The 22533-nt window shown below is 38.5% G+C and overlaps 1 protein-coding gene and 1 pseudogene across 3 annotated transcripts in view; both read left to right on the top strand.

Annotated features, from left to right (window-relative positions):
* The window catches only part of ERCC8 (ERCC excision repair 8, CSA ubiquitin ligase complex subunit), a 63180-nt gene that overhangs the window by 20831 nt on the left and 19816 nt on the right, over positions 1-22533 (top strand). For both annotated transcript variants that reach the window (XM_003782738.3, XM_023519450.1), the window contains 5 exons: positions 4349-4430; positions 9112-9180; positions 10946-11012; positions 14675-14775; positions 16725-16849. In XM_003782738.3, coding sequence (XP_003782786.1) covers positions 4349-4430; positions 9112-9180; positions 10946-11012; positions 14675-14775; positions 16725-16849 — 444 coding nt within the window. The remainder of the gene's footprint in view (positions 1-4348; positions 4431-9111; positions 9181-10945; positions 11013-14674; positions 14776-16724; positions 16850-22533) is intronic.
* Positions 6091-8436, top strand: LOC105887914 (annotated as a pseudogene). Its single transcript, XR_002775874.1, has 2 exons — positions 6091-7432; positions 7530-8436. The product of XR_002775874.1 is annotated as a protein SDA1 homolog (transcript).

A 22533-nucleotide genomic window follows, 5' to 3' on the forward strand; every position in this document is an offset into this window, starting at 1 on the left:
GGCACCTGTAGCTCCAAAGGGTAGGGCACCAGCCCCATATGCTGGAGGTGGCAAGTTCAAACCCAGCCCCAGCCAAAAACTGCAAAAATAAAATAAAATAAAATAAAACCCTAAGAAAAGACATCATGAATTTAAATTTTCTTTAGAGCATAAATGTTTTGCCAACTCAGAACAGTAGTCCATGAATTTATAATGCTATCTGAAGTAAAAGTATGACAGCGTTTTATGAAAAGATTCAGTAAGAAATAATTTATTGTGCATCTGCTAAATGTAAAGAAAATAAGGATAGACAGAAATAGAAGGTTATTTATGAGAGAACTGACAGGAGTTGGAAATTAATTAGCTATTAACAAGAGTGACGAATCAAAAATGGCCATCAGATATACAAATCGAAACCACAGTAAGATATCAATCACTTCACATCTGCTAGGATAGATGAAATAAAAAAGGTAGATAACAAATGTTGGTGAGGATGTGCATTAATCGAAACCCTCCTACATTGTTGGCAGGAATGTAAAATGGTGCTGCTTTGGAAAACAGTTCCTCAAAAATTTTAAATGTAGCCAGACACAATGGCTCACTCGTATAACCCCAGCACTTGGGATGCTGACTGCAGGTGGATTGCCTGAGCTCAGGAGTTAGAGACCAGCCAGAGCTAAAGCTAGACCCTGTCTTTAAAAATAGCCAGGCACTGTGGCAGGCGCCTGTAGTTCCAGCTACTCTGAGGCAAGAGGATCGCTAGAGGCCAAGAGTTGGAGGTTGCTATGAGCTGTGATGCTATGGTACTCTACCAAGGGTGACAAACTGACTCTTGTCCCAAAAAAAATACATAAAAGTAAAAACAAATTAAATGTTAATATATGATCAAGCAACTCCATTCCTGGGTATAGACCCAAGAGAAATAAAAACATATGTCTGCAAAAAAACTCATATGTAAATGTTCATAGCAGCATTATTTTTTTTTCTGAGACAGTCTCACTTTGTCATCCTCGGTAGAATGCCCTGGCATCACAGCTCACAGCAACCTCAAACTTTTGGGCTTAAGTGATTCTCTTGCCTCAACCTCCCAAGTAGCTGGGACTACTGGCAGGCCCGGGCTAGATTCAGACCCGCCAGCTCCAGCATATGTGGCTTGTGCCTTAGCCTTTTGAGCTACGGGCGCCAAGCCCATAGCAGCATTATTTATGCTGCCAAACAATGGAAACAACTGAAATGTCCATCGACTGATGGACAAATAAAAAATAATGTGGTATATTCTTCCAGTGGAATATTATTCAGCAATAAATAGAAATAAAGTACTGATACATGCTGCCATATGGATGAACCCTGACAACTTGCTAAATGAAAGATTACAATAAACAATGTATGTGGCTCGACGCCTATAGCTCAACCGGCTAAGGCGCCAGCCACGTACACCTAAGGTGGCGGGTTCGAATCCCCAGCCCGGACCCGCCAAACAACAATGACGGCTGCAACCAAAAAATAGCCGGGCGTTGTGGCGGGCGCCTGTGGTCCCAGCTACTTGGGAGGCGGAGGCAGGAGACTCGCTTGAGCCCAGGAGCTGGAGGTTGCTGTGAGCTGTAATGCCACGGCACTCTGCCCAGGGGGACAGCTTGAGGCTCTGTCTCAAAAAAAAAAAAAAAAAAAAAAAAAACAATGTATGTGTAGTGCCGTCTCTAGGAAATGTCAAGAATCAGCAAATCTATAGAGACAGAAAGTTTACTAATGGTTTCCTAGGCCAGAGTAAGAAATGGGAATGACTAACGGTTATGGGTATTTTTTTGAGGTAATGAAAATGTCTAAAAATGTCTTTGAATGATACTTGCATGACTCTATAGATACACTAAAAGCCATTTAAGTGGATGCTTTAGATGGATGTACTGTATGGTTTGTATCTCAACAATGCCATTCTTTAAAAAAATGAAATACCTTAGGTTCTCTCGCTTAGGGATTGGGTGGATTATATTATGTACTAAGGTACAGAGGGAGGGGTGCATCATTAGTTCAATTTTACATTTGTTCTATTTGAGGGGGTTACAAGAAATCCAAATGGAAATAATACAGTGATTGAGCTATACATATCTGGAATTGAGGAATAAGGTCTGCACTGAAAATACAGCTTTGTGCTTCACTGCAGATTGAGTATTTCTAATTCAAAAATCCAAAATCCAAAATATGAAATTTTTTATCCCCAACATAATGCTCAAAAAAAATGCTCATTGGAGCATTTTGGATTTCAGATTTCCAGATTTGGGATGCTTAACCAGTAAATATAATGTAAATGTTCCCAAGTCCAGAAAAACTCTAAAATCTGAAGCATTTCTGGTCCCCCATTTCTGATAAGGGGTACCTAACCCATAATGCATTGGTGGCAGTTAGAAGAATACATAGGACAAAACTCCAAAGAAGACAAAAACTAATAGGACAGAAAAAGGAACAACAAAGCCCACAAAAGACAATGAAAAGGAATAAGCATAAAATCAGGAGTATATGATGTAATGGAAGCCAGTGAAAGAGATTGTTTTAAGGAGTATGTGTTGAATATGACTGACAGATAAGATGAGGAGGTTATTTGTGATATTGGAAGAGAAGTATGAATTTGAGTACTAGAATTACAAATAGGATTGCAGTGAGCTGAGAAATACATGGGAAACAAGGAGTCAAAGATAGCCAAAATGTGTATTTTAACAGGAGAAAAGGTTAACTAGGGAGGATGTAGGATGAAAGCCTTTTTATTTATTTACTTATTGTCTTGGGGAGAGGGTGCTGTTAACATGAAAGAAATCTAAACGTTTAATGCTGTTGGAAATGAGCTAGTAGAGAGAGAGGTTCCAGATACCTACAGTGTAAACTAAGAGGTAAGATTTCTGACAGCACTGAAGGGAACCTGAACATAAGTAGAGGGATTAACCTTAAAAATAACGAGGGATCATTTTTAACATAATAACATTAGTAAAGAAGGAAAAAGGGTAAGTGGAAGCAAATGTGTTTGTAGGTCTGTTGTTAAGACATTAAGGGGGCTCGGGACCTGTGGCTCAAGCAGCTAAGGCACCAGCTATGTACACCTGAGCTGGCAGGTTCGAATCCAGCCTGGGCCCACCAAACAACAGTGATGGCTGCAACCAAAAAATAGCCAGGCGTTGTGGCGGGTGCCTATAGTCCCAGCTACTTGGGAGGCAGACGCAGGAGACTTGCTTGAACCCAGGAGTTGGAGGTTGCTGTGAGCTGTGATGCCACGGCACTCTGCCCAGGGTGACAGCTTGAGGCTCCATCTCAAAAAAAATAAAAAAAGAAATTAAAGGAATTCTATTTGAGCCACTCTTGTTTTGTCTTTGAAACAAAAGAGCAAATGATGCATTGTGACTGAGTGGGGATGTTTATGGAGAGCAGAGAATGTTTGAAATAGCAGAATATTGCAGAGAAGACTACTGAAATTATAGTAGGACTGGCAGTCCTTACTGAAGACCCAGATGAAAAGAATAATACTTTATAGTGACACCAGTCTGCTCTATTCAACTAGGTAGAGAAGGGACTGTCCAGTCTGGGTTGTGGACAAGTCTGGCTTGTGACCTCTTTTTGAAAAGTGTTCTTTGAACACAAACATGTTCATTTGTTGTATATGACTGCTTTGACGCTACAGTGGCAAAGATGTGTAGCTGGTCTCAAAGCCTAAAATATTTACCATCTGACTCTTCATAGAAAAAGTTTGGCAACTCCTGGTGTAGATCAGTCTGGGTATGGGTGCAGAAAAGACACATTTGGAATCACCCAGGTCAAAGTCTTGCCAAGTGGAAGGATAATGACAAAAGAGTTGAAGATGCTGGCAAATGACTTGGTCTGGTATTAGACTTTGGAATCTAAGCTGCAGAGAAAAAGTAGACAGAAGGAACTGGAGTTTCAGGGTATACCTGGATTTCTTGAAAAAAGTTGAAAGAGAAGGCTAGAAATGATAGAGGTTTGTGGTCATAGAATACCAGCATGCATGATTTCAAAGGAAGAGCAATTCTGGGTGGTGTGTCCCAGATGTGGTAGCTGAGGTTATATGGAACCGAGAGAGTTTTGGCCAAATCGTCTGTGTAGCTGCTGAGGCCCCCCAGCGTGGAGTAGAGAGGAAGATGGTGAGCAAGGTGGTTGGTTGTCTTTTCTTAATTTCTAGGACTTATTAGGGAAAAACTATTTTTTTCTCACAAAAGGGAGAAGAATGTTATAGTAACATAGTATTTTAAATTATCAGGGTTTGGGAAGGTATTACATTCCCATGTTTAAGCTGAATTGCTAACAGTCAAAAATGTATTGCTTTGTTTTTATAATTAGAACTTACAATCTTTAAATCTCTTTTGGTTTTCAGACTGCAGATATATATAATTTTGAGGAAACAATTTATAGTCATCATATGTCTCCAATTGCCACCAAGCATAGTTTGGTAGCAGGTTTGTATGTGTATTCGTTTGTCTTTTAACATACTGAAAAATTTCTTCTATTGACATATAGTTAGCTTTGATGTATACATTTTAACCCCGAGAAAGATCTAAATTCTTTGCAAAAGGGTGGCTCCTGTGACTCAAAGGAGTAAGGCGCTGACCCCATATGCTGGAGGTGATGGGTTCAAATCCAGCCCCAGCCAAAAACCGCAAAAAAAAAAAAAAAAAGATACAAATTCTTTAACAAAAGCAGCAAAAACAAGTATACAATAATATTCCTCTCAGTAGACACATGCACGTTGAGCACTGTGACAGCAGCTAGGATTCAAAGATGAAGAGTATATTTCTGTCCCCTAAACAGTTACTTTTCTTTTCTTTCTCCTTTTTTTTTGGTGGTAGTAGTTACTTTTAAACTCTCAAAGTTTCAAAAATTTTACCTGAACAAAATTTGGCAACTTTTCCAGTCTGACACAATGAAACAGGAAATTATTTCCTTCTATTTAAGATGGTGATTAAAATTAAACCCCATTTACATAAGAGCACTCGAAACAAAAATGTTCATATATAAGAGAAAAAAAAGATTTCTGGTGTCAGATATCTGGTCCCTGTGATTCCATTATTTCTGTGACACTGCATGAATCTTGTCACCTCTGGACATGAGTCAGCTGCTTTGTCTATGAAGAAGAGCTGGACACCGAGTTGTCTAAAGTCCATTCAGTCTGTGTCCAGAGTTTCTATGAATCTGTTACTAGTGATTGGAAGTACATCACTAACTTGGAAAACTAAGTAATTAAAACAAAATGATTTATGGCTCGGCGCCTGTGGCTCAAGCAGCGAAGGTGCCAGCCACACAACACCTGAGCTGGCGGGTTCTAATCCAGCCTGGGCCTGCCAAACAACAATGACAGCTGCAACCAAAAAATAGCTGAGCGTTGTGGCGGGCACCTGTAGTCCCAGCTACTTGGGAGGCAGAAGCAGAATTGCTTGAGCCCAGGAATTGAAGGTTGCTGTGAGCTGGATGCCATGGCACTCTACCTCAAGACAGCTTGAGGCTCTGTCTCAAAAAATAAATAAATAAATAAATAAAATGATTTGATTTGATGAAATGGCATAGAACTGTGCCCATACATTGACTAATATGAATTTCCTGGTTTTGATATCATTCTTTAGTTACCTAACTTATAATCATTGGGGGAACATAGCTGAAGGGCACATGGGCCTCTCCAGAGTAGGTTTACAATTTCTTACAAATCTGTAATTATTTCAAAACAAAACATATTACAATAAAAGAGTTTCCTTACCACTAAAGTATAACTATAATTAAAGTAATTTTTCTAATTATAAATATTTAAAATAGGTGCGGTAGTTGAGACTGGCTGGCAGCTGCCAGCAGCGTGGGTTTTCTTAGACTGCTCACCACGAAGCCAGTCTGCCACCAACACGTCCAGCAGAAACAACAAGCTGCCCAACAACCTGCTGCAGTTACAGAAGCTGATCAAGCGGGACCCACTGGCCTACATCGGGGAGTTTCTACAGCAATATAATCACTACAAATCCAATGTGGAGATTTTTAAATTACAACCAAATAAGTTCAGAAGAGAACTAGCAGAGTTGGTGGTGTTTATGGCACAGAACATCCTAAATCTGTGCATCTGAATTATAGGAGAGAAAGAGAGAAACTTCAGAAGAGTCTTTGCTTTGTTACAGACTGCTACCCAGAATATCTAAGTAACTTTCCTCAAGAGCTGAAAGATCTTCTCTCCTATAATCACACCTTCCTGGATCCAGATCTTCGAATGACATTTTGCAAAGCTTTGATCTTGCCGAGAAATAAAAACCTCATCAGTCAAGTTTATTAGAACTCTTCTTTGAACTTCTTTGTTGCCATGGTAAGCTTCTGCAAAAGACTTTATATACACATATTGTGACTGATATCAAAAATAGAAATGCAAAACACAAGAACAATAAAGTGAATGTAGTGTTGCAGAATTTCATGTATACCATGTTAAGAGAGAACAGTGCAACTACTGCCAAGATGTCTTTGGATGTGATGGTTGAACTCTATAGGAGGAACATCTGGAATGATGCCAAAACTGTGAATGTTATCACAACTGCATGCTTCTCTACGGTCACTAAGATACTAGTTGCTGCTTTGACATTCTTTCTTGGGAAGGATGAAGATGAGAAACAGGACGGTGACTCGGAATCTGAGGATGAAGGACCAGCAGCAAGAGACCTCCTGGTGCAGTATGCTACAGGGAAGAAGAGTTCTAACAGCAAGAAGAGGTTGGAAAAGGCAATGAAAGTCCTAAAGAAACAAAAGAAGAAAAATCCAGAAGTGTTTAATTTTTCAACGATTCACTTAATTCATGATCCCCAAGATTTTGCAGAAAAACTACTAAAGCAGCTCGAGAGCTCCAAGGAGAGGTTTGAAGTGAAGATAATGCTCATGATTAGTAGGGATTCATGAGCTTTTCCTTTCAACTTCTATCCTTTTGTGCAAAGATTTCTGCAGCCCCACCAAAGAGAAGCAACAAAGATTCTCTTTGTTGCACAAGCATCTCATCACCCCCAAAGATCATTCATTCACTGCTCATGACAGTGGCCAACAATTTTGTTACTGACAAGAACTCTGGGGAAGTCACGACTGTAGGAATCAATGCTATAAAAGATATAACAGCTCAATGTCCTCTAGCCATGACTGAGGAGCTTCTTCAAGACGTGGCTCAGTATAAAACACACAAAGATAAGAATGTAATGATGTCTGCTAGAACTTTGATTCAGCTCTTCAGATCGCTGAATCCTCAGCTGCTGCAGAAGAAATTCCGGGGCAAGCCTACAGAGGCAGCCATAGAAGCAAGAGTACAAGAATATGGAGAATTAGATGCTGAAGATTACATTCCAGGAGCAGAAGTTCTGGAAGTTGAGAAAGAAGAGAATGCTGAAAATGATGAAGACAGTTGGGAAAGTGCCAGTCTCAGTGAGGACAAGGAGGAGGCAGATGGGGAATGGATGAAGATGAGAAACAGGCCAGTGACTCGGAATCCGAGGATGAAGGACCAACAGCAAGAGATCTGGTGCAGTATGCTACAGGGAAGGAGGATAGAGGGTTGATGTGCACCACTCTTCTGATGAAGAACAGCAAGAAATTTCCAGGAAGCTGGACAGCATGCCGAGGGAGGAGCCGAGAGCCAAAGCTGCAGCCATCAGCACTAGTCGAGTTTTAACTCAGGAAGACTTTCAGAAAATCCACCTGGCCCAGATGAAGAAAGAGCTTGATGCTGCCCCGGGAAATCCCAGAAGAGGAAATATATTGAAATAGACAGTGATGAGGAACCAGGGGCGAATTACTTTCTCTTCAGGACATTGAACACCTTCATAAAAAGCCAAAATCTGATAAGGAGACAAGATTGGCAACTGCAGTGGCTGGAAAGACAGATTGGAAGGAATCTGTAAGGAAGAAAACAAAAATAAATCCATTTTCCAGTTCCACAAATGAAGAGAAGAAAAACAGAAGAACTTTATGGTGATGCCGTATAGTCGGAACATGGGTCAAAAAATAAGTGTTCCTTCCAAGAAAAGCAGCTGGCGGATGCACTTTTGAAAAAGAAAAAGAATGAAGTTACTTCTAAGCAAGTTTCCATTCCGAGGAAAATGCTAAGTTTGTGTCATTACTTTGAGAATTAGTAAATCAAGCATGTTTGTTTACATTAAAAAGTACAGAAGGCCTATGTTGTGAAAACCATAGTAAATGTGGCATCAGTTGGGGGTTTTGTTTGGGAAATGGGTAACAGTAGGAGTGTTAAAGATGGAAATAGCAATGGTGTTGTAACATCATTTGGCGTTTGTGCTTAAAAGTTGAGTGTCAATGTGTTGTCAGTGTAGATACAAAATGAATGGGTCATAACCCTTCCTCAAGGCAACTACTGCCTAGTGGGGGCAGGTGTGTGTGTGTTTACAGTGCAGGGTAAATTGTCCTCTAGCAGAGCTAGGTCCATATTTCTGTGGAACCACTGAGGCCTTATGGACTACCTTTGCAGGGACAGGAGTTATATATTCTCTTAAAACAGTACGACGTTACAAGAGTAAGAAGTTCTTACTCTGTAAATAGGCTTACCTGCTGAAAACAGGTCCCTGCTGTACAGATTTCCAGTAGATAATTTAGTTGTTTTAGTAATTCAAAGGATTTAAATTTTTTTAGATGCCTTGTAAAGGCTTTTTTGTTAAGACCTCACTTTTAAAATTGCTTTAAGTATAAATAGTGACTCTGGAATATATTTAAGTCATCGTTTGAGCTGCCGTCTCTTTTAGTGTCCTCAGCCTTCTTTCACCCTGGAGTATTTTCCGCTCACTGTTTGCCTTGTCTCATTAAAAGGTTTCTACTGTCGAGCGGTGCCTTTGGCACAGAGGAGTAGGGTGCTGGCCCCATATACCAGTGATGGCGGGTTCAAACCCGGCCCTGGCCAAAAACTGCAAAAAAAAAAAAACAAAAACAAAGGTTTCTACTGTCAAAAAATAAAATAAATAAATAAATATTTAAAATAACTTGAATATATTTTTGGCATACATTTTTGTATTTCTGCATGTGTGCTGTAAAAATATCATGGTTCTTAATGATGATATTGTATTTCCTTTTGATGATGATTTATAATGAAGTTATTTTAAACCATATTTGTTTTTGTTTTTACAGTTGGTACTAGAGGACCCAAAGTACAACTTTGTGACTTAAAGTCTGGAGCCTGTTCTCACATTCTACAGGGTACTTTTTTTTATTTCAAACAACAACTACTTTGAGTAAACCATTCAATAAAAAGAAACATTACTAACAATCTATTCTTTGTAAGGGACATGACTGATGTATTTTGTGCTAGTTGTTAAAAGTCAACAAGGAAATAAAGATGCTTCTGTGCATTATTCTTATAAACTAAACAATTGAGAAGACATTTACATGAACAATGGTCACAGGGAGCTCAAAGGGAAATAGAAAATAAAGGTCTAACTCAAAACCTTGTGTTATTTCTACATTTTTAAGAATAAACTACTAATGTCTCATGTGAATTGTTTAACATTTTGACTAATGAGTAAACATTGTTCTGAATATTTAGGTGCATTTTTAGTAAAAAATAGTTTAGAAAAAAGATGTCAAACTAACACTTTGTTTTGTAAAAGTATATCAATTTAAATTATTTTTGCTTGCCACAGATTCATGCACTATAAAAAAAAAAGAAAAAGAAATAAAGATATTTTTTGCTACTTTATCAGTATTAGATTGTCTGATTCTAAACAATGTAAACATTGAATGTAATTTAGAAATATATATTTTTATTGGGCGACGCCTATGGCTCAGTGAGTAGGGTGCCGGCCCCAGGGTATTGGGTTCGAACTTGCCCCTGGCCAAACTGCAACAACAACAAAAAATATATATACATTTTTATTCATCTCTGAGAAACACATAAATATATAAAATATACTTGGTGATATGGCTAGCATGTTTTTACATATTATAATTTCTATTAATATAAAGTAAAAATATACTACTACTGAGTAGTTTGAGTGGTTCCATTAGGTAAAAGTAAATTAAAATGTTGAAGTCACCCTATGAACTTACCACCTGTGCTTTTCCTTTTTTTTTTGCAGTTTTTGGCCGGGGCTAGGTTTGAACCTGCCACGTCCAGCATATGGGGCCGGCACCCTACTCCTTGAGCCACAGGCGCTGCCTCACCACCTGTGCTTTTTAGGAAAAAAATTTATATAAATGATTTTTACAATTACAAATTAAAGGTTTTTTTTTTTTTCAACTATGAGAAATGAGAAAGCATTTATATTCTTTAAAATATTTATCTTGGTTCAGCACCCCTAGCACAGTGGGTACGGCGCCATCCACATACACCAAAGGTGGTGGGTTCAAACCCGGCCTGGGGCAGCTAAATGACAATGACAGCTCCAACAAAAAATAGCCGGGCATTCTGGCGGGTGCCTGTCATCCCTGCCACTTGGGAGGCTGAGGCAAAAGAATTGCTTAAGCCCAAGAGTTGAAGGTTGCTGTGAACTGTGACACCACAGCACTCTACCCAAGGCAACATAGTGAAACTCTGTCTTAAAAAAAAAAAAAAAAAAAAAGTTTATCTTGTCTGTTTTGTTGTAGTGGCCTTTTGATATAGTGATAAGTAATTAAACTTCAGTTATATGGAATAGATGAACAGCCACTTTAAAAAAAGAGACTTGCTTATTCTGACAGTTTTTTCCAAAGGAAAACCATTTCTTTTGTCATAAAATGCCATGTGTTAGAAATACCTCCATAGTCTTCACATTAGCATTTAAACAGATTATTGAAAATGTGACACAAATGATCCTGTTCATTCACTTTTAATATTTAAAAGACTATTATGTACAGTCTAAATAAAGACTAAATATGAAAATATGTTTAATGTTTAATCTCACTTCAGAATCTAGTCAAATTATTGGTATTTTACTTATTGATTTTCAAACATTTTGTAAGACTTTTCATATAGTTGTATTTGCAGGTCACAGACAAGAAATATTGGCAGTTTCTTGGTCACCACGTTACGATTATATCTTGGCAACTGCAAGGTAAAATTTAACTTATTTGGTTTTGAAGTTAATATTAGTAATAAATAATAAGCATTTTGAAAAGACTACATTTATGTAAGGTATATATTTTAGCATACAGTAAAACCTCTGTAAGTTAACCACCCAAAGGAGTATTAACTAACTGGTCAGCATACGGCGGTGGTCAACATATGGAATTAGGCCTACTGTACTGATAATGTACATGTGATGCGTGTCCAGTCCATGAAAATTAGGTAACTTAAGGAGGTGATCAATGTAAGGAGGCATTCAACTGTGGAAGTCCTACTGTATTTGGTTAGTAATTAGCCCCTTAAAAATGAAATACTGAATTAGAGATTTTAGTTTATGTCACCAAATTAAATCTTTAAACTTTGCATCATACTCTCAGTTCTAACTATCCATCATGAAGATGTTTGCCTTTTGGAACAAAAAGAAAACATGAGATCTATGTAATAATGCAGACGTACAAGCACAGGTAGTGAAACAGCTGTGTTGTGTTATTTTTGCACACAAAAGTGCAAGATTATGTTAATTAAAAATAGTTGCATTTTTATTCCTTTTCTTTAACCTAGAAATATTTTGAATCTGATATAGCACAGCCATCTACTCACTGATAAAGTTTACTAATATTTAATGATAGCCTACCATGTGCTAAGGACAAGAAGCAACCAAGGCTTCAAGAAGCTAATAATCTACTGAGGGATACAGTCAGAAAAATCAAGGATTACAGGACATCCTAAAAAATGCTTTAATAGAGGTACTTTGTAAGATGTAATAAAGGAAAAGAAAGCAGAAACATTTAACTCAGAGACTCGAAAAATTAGGGGGGTATTCTTTGTTAGAGGGAAGACTATTGTGTATTATGTACTGGGAAGCAAGTACCAATGGAGAGAAATGGAGGATATAATTAGTACATACAGGCTGAAGTAGACAAGAGGGGAGAGCATCTGAGAGTCCGAACTGGGCGGGATGGAGGAACACACGATTTGACACGTTAGAGCAATGGAAGACCTAATGGAAAGGGGAAAAAGTAAATGTGAGTACAGTCAAGTTTGTAGCTTTAGCAGAGAAGCTCAAAGAAATGCAAACCTAATGGTCTTTATTGGTTTTTAGTGGACTTGATGTCATCTGTTGAAAATACAAGATTGGGGATGCAATTTTGAGGGAAGGTAGTAAGGATCTGGAATAACAGATTAAATAAGCATATGGGATTGCTGAGCAGTCGTGCTCGGTTGAAGGTGTAGACCACTGCTGAACTAAGCCATAGAAATCAAAACATTAAATGATACAGACTGAACAATGTGTATTTACCTCGTGTTTAGAAATTGTTGACTTCTGGCTCAGCGCCTGTAGCTCAAGCTGCTAAGGCACCAGCCACATATACCAGAGCTGGCAGGTTCAAATCCGCCTGGGCCCGCCAAACAACAATGACAACTATAACCAAAAAATAGCCGGGCGTTGTGGTGGGCACCTGTAGTCCCAGCTACTGGGGAGACTGAGGCAAGAGAATTGCCTAAGCCCAGGAGTTGGAGGATGTTATGAGCTGTGTGATGCCACGGCACTCTACCAAGGGCAATAAAGTGAGACTCTGTCTGTACAAAAAATAATAATAAAATAATTTGCAGAAAATAATAAAATAATTTGCAGAATGTGATGTTGAAATTTGTGATTTCTGAAGTATAGCAAAGTCTAGAATAGAAATAGGAAGACTTACTAAAGAGATACTAAAGTGAGGTGTTAAAAAGTGCTTGTTTCCGGTTCATATTGGGATGAATTTACATTATTCATGCTTACCTTGGTTTTCCTGAGACCAGAGGGAAGCTAAGAGGCTTTCAATTCTCAAAGTATCCCTAGGAATTTGAATCAGTACCAGATAGAGCTAGTTATCGGTATTGAGTTGGTTCAAAACTAATCTGTTTCAGAAGAAACTTAAATCCTCACACTCTTTTTTTTTTTTTTTTTTTTTTGAGACAAAGAGTCTTACTTTGTCCCCCTCGGTAGAGTGGCGTGGGGAACACTCACAGCAACCTCCAGCCGTGGGCTTAGGCGATTCTCTTCCCTCAGCCTCCTGAGTAGCTGGGACTACAGGCGCCCACCACAATGCCCGGCTGTATTTTTGTTGCAGTTTGGCCAGGGCCGGGTTCAAATCCGCCACCCTCAGTATACGGGGCTGGTACCCTACCCACTGAGTCACAGGCCCTCTACTAGTCTTTTTTTTTTTTTTTTTTTGAGACAGAGCCACAAGCTGTTGCCCTGGGTAGAATGCTGCGACATCACAGCTCACAGCAACCTCCAACCTCTGGGCTCAAGCGATTCTCCTGCCTCTGCCTCCCAAGTAGCTGGGACTACAGGTGCCCATCACAACACTCAGCTATTTTGTTGTTGTTGTTGCAGCCATCATTGTAGTCTGGCAGGCCCAGGCTGGATTTGAACCCGCCAGCTCAGGTGCATGTCGCTGGTGCCCCAGCCACTGAGCCACAGGCGCCAAGCCCTCACACTCATTTTATTGCAGATATTTTCTTCAATTGGAATGAAAGAAAGGCAAAGTAAGAATGGGAAAGGCTAGCTTTTTGCTGGCTATTCTCTTGGCTTCACTTGATGTTTATCTATAAAAAGATCAAGATTATATTAACAGAAGGCAATAAACTCTGATTCACAAATGAAAAATAAGCTTACTAAATGTGATATAATGTTCTCTCTTACTTAAATGACATAGATAAACCAAATAAATTAGAATATTATTGAGGTCTTTATAAGGAGATAATAGCATCCATTGATGTGATTAGAGGCACCTAGGTTTGCTGGGCAGTTTTCTTTTGGAGTAGTATAGAAACTGAAATTCTCTTCACTTACTTGAAAGAAAATGAAAATAAATATCTCATATTTAGGTGACATTAAGTATAGTTCTTATATATCTGACAAAGATTGACTTGAGTACAGAAAACCAGATGGAAATATATTGTCCTCATTATTCATCTTACTATCAATCTTTTATTAGAAAAAACCCAAATCCACGCCAAATGATTCTTAAGCAAAGTGAAATTAGTTAACTGCCTGATTGTCTTGATAGCATTTGAATAATAAAAACGATGTAGTAACAAACTTGGTAGAAGCAAACTGCAAGCCTATCTAGGCCGTGGAAGAAAATATGATCATGTAACTAAAAACAACATAAAAAGCAGCAAAATTTTGTCCTTGTGATCTGAAAAAAAAAAGCTTACTCTTTTTTTGCAATTTATTTACTTCTCTGTGCTACTATTAACTGAAGAGGCAAAAGTATAACCCTGGCCAGGCACAGTGGCTCACGCCTGTAAGCCTAGCATGCCGGGAGGCCAAGGCAGGCGAATCACCTGGCTTATAGGTTCCAGACGAGCCAGAGTGAGACCCCATCTCTAAAAACAGCCAGGCATTGTGGCGGGCACCTGTAGTCCCAACTACTCTGGAGGCTGAGGCAAAAGATCTTTGAGCCTAAGAGTTTGCTGTGAGCTGTGCCGCCACAGCACTCTACCAAGGGTGACAAAAAGTATAATCCCCTGCCAAATGTACAAATATATTTCCACTATTATGATGAGACTTTGTTTGCCATAATACTGGAAAGACGGGTATGGGGTACAGTCAGTATCCTAGCTACATATGTCAATTTGAAATTTATTTCTTCTCAGTGCTGACAGTAGAGTAAAGTTATGGGATGTGAGGAGAGCATCAGGATGTTTGATTACTCTCGATCAGCATAATGGGAAAAAGTCACAAGCTGCGGAATCAGGTAATATAGAATGCATTAATACAGAAATATGACAATGTTGGTTTCTCTTCACATGGAAAAACTTTAATTGAAACTAAATAATAAATGCATATTGATAAATTATAAATGCTATCTTTTTTAAAAAAGGTATTTATCATACATCACTTTATAAATTTACATAAACTAAGTTATAGTTGTCTTTCTTCCAGGTACAAGTAAGTATGGCAGTTTCATTTGTCATTAAATTTTCAAAGATAGAAACTTTTCTGGATGAACTTGCTATACTGATTTTGATTTTCCTCCAATGAAGTCAGCTTATACAAATTCACTGTCTTTTAGGAAGCCCCAGTACATTACAGAAATAGTAACATTTTGTGGCCATAAAATTTTGTTAAGTGAGTCAGCTGCAATCTATGTGACAAAGTACCTCAATTGCATTTTTATAATAGAATTTAATTTCTGTGTAGAAATTTTGATTCAGAATTAATTCTGGACCAGAAATATATTAAGATGAACTATATAAAACTTATGATTGTTTTAGTAATCTTTCTTAGTTAAATTAATCAGAGTATTAAGAATAATGCTTTCTGGCTGGGCATGGCAGCTCCCTCCTGTATTCTAACACTCTGGGAGGCCAAGGCAGGAAGATCACTTAAGGTCACGAGGTCAAGACCAGCCTGAGCAAGAGCTTGTCTCTATCAAAAAGAAAAGGTTAGCCTGGTGTGGTGGTATGTACCTGTAGTCCCAGCTACTCAGGAGGCTGAGGCAGGAGGATGACTTCCCCACAGGAGTCTGAGGTTGAAGTGAGCTAAAATGATACCCCTGCACCTAGCCCAGGTGACAAAGCCAATCCCTTTCTCAGAAAAAAAAAAAAAATTATGCTTTCTCAAACTTGTTAATTTTGTTTTTGTTTTTGTTTGAGATACAGTCTCACTGTGTAGCCCAAACAGGTCTTAAACTCCTGGCTTCAAGTGCTTTTTGTCCTTGGCTTCCCAAAGTGCTGGGATTATAGGCATGATCCCTCACACGTCTAGCAAATTTGTTCATTTTGAAAGTGATGGCTCAGTGCCTTTGGCTCAAGTGGCTAGGGCGCCGGCCACATACACCTAAGGTGGTGGGTTCGAATCCAGCCCGGGGCTGACAAACAACAATGACAGCTGCAATCAAAAAATAGCCAGGCATTGTGGTGGGCACCTGTGGTTCCAGCTACTTGGGAGGCTGAGGCAGGAGACTCACTTGAGCCCAGGAGTTGGAGGTTGCTATGAATTGTGATGCCATGGCACTCTACCCAGGGGGACAGCTTGAGGCTCTGTCTCAAAAAAAAGAAAAAAAGAAAAAGAAAGTGAAATAAGTTTTGAGACTAGAACAGTTATCCTTTCCCTGTTAAGGTTTTTTTAAATGGAAAACACTAGTATTGTTGATTTTTAATAGTGCATGGAATTATTTTTAGATTAGAAATGGATTATTATGAGAAGTTTATGTTATTATGTAAGGGGGATAAAAATGTTTAATTTAAAATTTTAATGTTAAACTACACACTTAATTGAATTTGATGGCACAGCTTCTTTGCTAGGAAAAAAACAATATTTGGCCAGAATTTTTGCCTTTGGATTTTCTTGTTTTTCTCTGTTTTTGTGGTTCATATTTATGTAGCATATCATATTCAAATAATCCAATGGTCTGGTTAATTTTAAATATAATTGCCTATAGTGCTGCCTACTCAGAAGGCTGCAGTGGGATGATCACTTGGACCCAGAAGTTTGAGGTTGCAGTTAGCTATGATCAGACCACTGCACTCCAGCCTAGATGACAGAACAAGAGCCTATCGCTCATAAATAAATAAAATCAACTTAAATTTTTTAAGTAACTCAAATAGTTGTCTTTTAATATGTTTAAATAATTATATCATCAGACATTAAATATATATTGAATACAGGAACAGGTAGACTAAACTGTATTTTTTATTGCAGCAAACACTGCTCATAACGGGAAAGTTAATGGCTTATGCTTTACAAGTGATGGGCTTCACCTCCTGACTGTTGGTACAGATAATCGAATGCGGCTCTGGAATAGTTCCAATGGAGAAAATACGCTAGTAAGAGACTTAATGTGTACATGCTGGGATATAAATTAAAGAAATAGATCTGTGACATATGCTTAGTTTTCTATGGAGATTTAAATCCATTTCTTGACTTCCTTTTGAAAATGATTTCTGCTATGTGAACTGGTAATTTTCAAATGAAGATAACCCCTCCCATAGTACTGCTTGCCATGTTCCTCTCACATGGTAGAGAATCACTGGTCCACAGAGCCACTGTTTGTAGTAGGAATATGCCATATCTCTCAAGTCTGCTGGAGAAGAATAAAAGATTGAGAACTGCAGATACAAATTAAAGTTATACAGTAAATAGTTGAATTTTATACAGGTCAAGTACTCCTAATTTAAAAATCCAAAATGTAAAATGCTCCAAAGCCAAAAGTTTTTGAGCACCAACATGATATTCAAAGGAAATGCCCATTGGAGATTTTCAGATTAGAAATGTTCAACCAGTAATGCAAATATTCCAAAATCTGGAAGCCAAAACACTTAATCATTTTGTATAAAGAATACTCAGCCTGGCTCAGTGCCTGTGGCTCAAGTGGCTAAGGCGCCACTCACATACACCTAAGGTGGCAGGTTTGAATCCAGCCCAGGCCTGCCAAAAACAACAATGACAGCTGCAACCAAAAAATAGTCAGGCATTGTGGTGGGCGCCTGTGGTCCCAGCTACTTGGGAGGCTGAGGCAGGAGACTCGCTTGAGCCCAGGAGTTGGAGGTTGCTGTGAGCGTGATGCCATGGCACTCTACCCAGGGGGATGGCTTGAGGCTCTGTCTCAAAAAAAAAAAAGAAAAGAAAAAGAATACTCAGTCTGAACTACATATGACTTATAAACAAAACCCTGGATACTAGAAAATATAGTACTAGAAAATATAGTACTTTTTTTATTATTTTTTATTAAATCATAAATTTGTACATTGATACATTTATGGGGTTTAGGGTACTGCTTTGATATACAATGTGAAATGCTTACATTGAACTAAGTAACACATCCATCAAAATATAATACTTTAATACTACTGGAATAGGCTCGGTGCCTGTGGCTCAAGCAGCTAAGGCGTCAGCCACATACACCTGAGCTGGCGGGTTCGAATCCAGCCTGGGCCCACCAAACAACAATGACACCTACAACCAAAAAATAGCCAGGCATTGTGGTGGGCGCCTGTAGTCCCAGCTACTTGGGAGGCAGAGGCAGGAGAATCGCTTGAGCCCTGGAGTTGGAGGTTGCTGTGAGCTGTGACACCATGGCACTCTACCCAAGGTGACAGCTTGAGGCTCTGTCTCAAAAAAAAAAATACTACTGGTATAAATATGTTTTGAATGTTCTACATTCTTATGTGGCAATTAATTTCTAGTACTTGTTTTTATATACATTATAGTCCTCACCAGGTGGACCAATGGTTTAGTAACTTTATGAATAAATTACCAGAAGCTTCTAATTTGATTATAATGATAATAGCTTATATATTGAGAGCTTATGTTCTAGATACTGTGCTAATTATAATTACCATTTAATGTAAGTGCTGGAACACATATTGTCTTATTTAATCATCCTATCAACATGATGGAGGAAAATGAGACATAAACTTGCCTTAGAAAGTGACAGAGCTGGCTCGGCACCTGTAGCTCAAGCAGCTAGGGCGCCAGCCCCATACACTGGAGCTGGAGGATTCGAATCCAGCCTGGGCCCTCCAAACAACAATGGCAACTAGAACCAAAAAATACCTGGCGTTGTGGTGGGTACCCATAGTCCCCGCTACTTGGGAGGCTGAGGCAAGAAAATCGCTTAAGTCAGGAGTTGAAGGTTGCTGTGACCTGTGATGCCATGGCACTCTATCCAGGGCAACAGCTTGAGGCTCAAAAAAAAAGAAAGAAAGAAAGTGACAGAGTTTGACACTAGATTCCACTCTGACTGTAATAATGATTATACACGTTTCCCTTAAAGCATTTGTGTAGGTATTAATATTAATCATCTTTCTAGCTAATAATTATACCCTAGGTGTCCCTGTCATTATTAATACTAATATCAATGTAGGGGCAAAATTGTTTTATGTCTAGATAACTTTGAAGTTAGCTCATCTCTTATTTTGTTAAAGAGATACTTCTTTGTCATGTGTAAGAATAGAAATCCAGGCATTGTGAAATATAATTTAGAATCTTCATCATATTGTAACATGTTCCTAATCAGGTGACATCTTCCTTTTCTCATTTTATTCACTTGTTTAATAAATACTTATTGAGCACTTCCTATTTGCCAAGCAGTGTTAGACAGTAGTGGACATAGAAACATCCTATCTTCATGGATCTTACATACATTCCAAAGAGGGGATAAAAGGTATCAATCAATGGATAACTTATATATAAGACTGGATGAATGTTACAAAGAAAAGCAAAGCAAAGAATGAAGCATAGGGAATATTGGAAGCTGGACTTACTGTGTTACATAAGGTAGGCAGCGTAGACCTCACTGAGAAGGAGATACTTGTCTTGAAGGAAATAGAGTGACCCATCAGTTATTTGGGAGAGAGATCATTCTCGGCAGAGAAGGGAAGAGTGTACAAAGACCCTGAGGGAAGAGCATGCTTGGGATACTCAAGGAACACCTGAAAGATTCTTGTGTTAGCACAAAGGGAGAGTGACAGGAGCTGAGGAACAGAAGGAATATGCAAGGGCATACAGGCCTTGTAGTTCTTTGTAAAGACTATTGTAAGTGGGATTGTTTTCTTGATTTCTTTTTCAGACAATTTGCCGTTAGCATATAGAAGTGCAACTAATTTTTATGTATTGATTTTGTATCCTGAGTCTTTACTGAATTCATTTACTAGTGCTAACAGTTTTTTGGTGGCATCTTTAGGGTTTTCTGTATAAAAAATTAATGCCATCTGGGGCTGGGGGTAGTGACACAAACCTATAATCCTAGCATTCTGGGAGGCTGAGGTGGGAGGATCACTTGAAGTCAGGAGTTCAAGACCAACCTGAGCAAGAGGGAAACCCTGTCTGTACAATAAATACATAAATTAGTCGGACATAGTGGTATGGTCCCATAGTCCTACCTACTTGGGAAGCTAAGAAAGGAAGGTCCCCTGAACCCAAGAGTTTCAGGTTGCTGTGCACTATGATGACGCTATTCTACCCAGGGTGGCAGAACCAGACTGTCTCAAAATTAATTAACCAATTAATTAATTAAAATATAATGATGTCGTCTGGCCGGGCACAGTGGCTCATGTCATGTCTGTAATCCTAGCACTTTGGGAGGTTGAGAGATGCAAGTCACTTGAGGTCAAGAGTTTGAGATCAGCCTGAGCAAGATCGAGACCCCATCTCTATAAAGTAGAAAAATCAGCCAGGCATAGTGGATGTGCCCATAGTCCCAGCTACTTGGAAGGCTGAGGCAGGAAGATCATTCAAGCCCAGAAGTTTGAGGTTGCTATGAGCTATGATGATGCCACTACACTTTAGCCCTGAGCAAGAACCTGTCTCAAAAATAAGTTAATTAATTAATTAAAAACTTAAAGAAATAAAAATTATGATATCTATAAATGGGGGCAATAACTTCTTTCTGATTTGGATGCCTTTTATTTCTTTCTCTTGTTCAATTGGTGTCATTGGGGACTTCAGCTACTGTGGTGAATAGATGTTGTGAACAGTAGGCATCTTTTTCTTGTTGTAGATCTTAGAGGAAAAGCTTACGATTGTTTCTCATTCAGAATGATGTGATCTATGGGTTTGTCATATATGGCCTTTGTTTGTTTAGGTACATTCTTTCTATACCTAATTTGTTGAGAGTTTTTATCCTGAAGGGATTCAACAATTTTGTCACATGATTTTTTTGCATCTGTTGCAATAGTCATACGGTTTTTGTCCTTCCTTCTGTTAATGTGATGTATCACATGTATTTGTTTGCATATATTAATAATTCTTGCTTCCCTGAGATGATTCCCACTTTATCATAGTGAATGATCTTTTTTTTTTTTCTTGAGACGGAGCCTCAAGCTGTCGCCCTGGGTAGAGTGCTAGGGCATCACAGCTTACAGCAACCTCCAACTCCTGGGCTCAAGCAAGTCTCCTGCCTCTGCCTCCCAAGTAGCTGGGACTACATGCGCAAGCCACAATGCCTGGCTGTCTTTTGGTTGCAGCCATCATTGTTGTTTGGCGGGCCTAGGCTGGATTTGAACCCACCAGCTCAGGTGTATGTGGCTGGCACCTTAGCCACTTGAGCCACAGGCACTGAGCCATGAATGATCTTTTTAATACACTGTTGTTCAGGTTGCTAATATTCTGTTAAGGATTTGGACATTTATCTTCAGGAATATTGGCATATACTTTTACTTTTTTTTTGTTTCTTGTATGGTTTTGGTATCAAAGGTAATGCTGGCCTTGAAGAATGTGTTTGGGGGCATTCTTCCCTCTTTAATTTTTTAGAAGAGTTTGAGAAGAATTTGTGTTAATTCTTTATATATTTTTAGAATTGAGCAGTTAAGCCATTCAGTTCTCGACTTTTTTGTGATGGCAAACTCTTTATTACTGATTCAATCTCCTTATTCATCATTGGTTTGTTAAGATTTTTGTCTTCGTAATTCAAATTTAGTAGATTGTAAAGAACCTACTGAATTTATCCATTTCTCTGTTATCCAGTTTGTTGGTGTAAAATTGTTCTCTTTTGTTCTGTATTTCTTCTTTATATTTTTTTTCTGTTCTGTATTTCTGTGGTATTAGTTGTAATGTCTTTTTTATCTCTGATTTTGTTTGAATCTTCTCTTTTTATTTTAGTCTAGATAAAGGTTTATTAATTTTGTGTATCTTTTTGAAAAACTATATATCTTTGTTTCTTTAACTTTTGTGTTTCTAGTCTTTATTTATATTCTGGTCTTTATTATTTCCTTCCTTCTACTAATTATGTGTTAATTTTGTTCCTATATTTCTAGTTCCTTGAAGTCAATATTAGGTTGTTTATTTGATTTTTTTTAATGTAGGCATTTGTTGCTATAAACTTCCTTCTTAGAACTGCTTTTGCTAGTCTTGGCGTAAGTCTTGGTAGTTGTATATTTCCATATTTGTCTTAAGAAAGTTTTTAATTCCCCTTTGAGTTTCTTCATTGAACCATTGCTTATTCAAGAGCATGTTATTTAATTTCCATGTATTTGCGAATTTTCTCAGGTTCCTTCTGTTATTGATTTCTAGTTTTATACTACTCAGGTCTAAAAAGGTATTTGATATGATAATCTGTCTTCTTAATTTTGTTAAGACATGTTTTATGGCATGTGATGTTAAGAATGTTAAGGCAGGCTCGGCACCTGTGGCTCACGTGGCTAAGGCGTCAGCCACATACTCCTGAGCTGGTGGGTTCGAATCCAGCCCAGGCCAGCCAAACAACAATGATGGCTGCAACCAAAAAATGGCCGGGCGTTGTGCCTGTAGTGCCAGCTACTTGGGAGGCAGAGGCAGAAGAATCGCTTGAGCCCAGGAATTGGAGGTTGCTGTGAGCTGTGATGCCGCAGTACTCTGCCCAGGGTGACAGCTTGAGGCTGTCTCAAAAAAAAAAAAAAAGACATGTAAATCAGTACCAACTGCACATTCCACTGTCTCTTCCATATTAAATTGAGAGGATGAAGTGGTTTCTCACCCATTTCCTTCCCATTTCTCTTTGCTGCCTATTAAAAGAAGCTAATTTTTTTAAACC

The sequence above is a fragment of the Otolemur garnettii genome, unplaced genomic scaffold, assembly GCF_000181295.1.
Source record: "Otolemur garnettii isolate 467f Iridium unplaced genomic scaffold, OtoGar3 scaffold00005, whole genome shotgun sequence".
NCBI classification, from domain to species: Eukaryota; Metazoa; Chordata; class Mammalia; order Primates; family Galagidae; genus Otolemur; species Otolemur garnettii.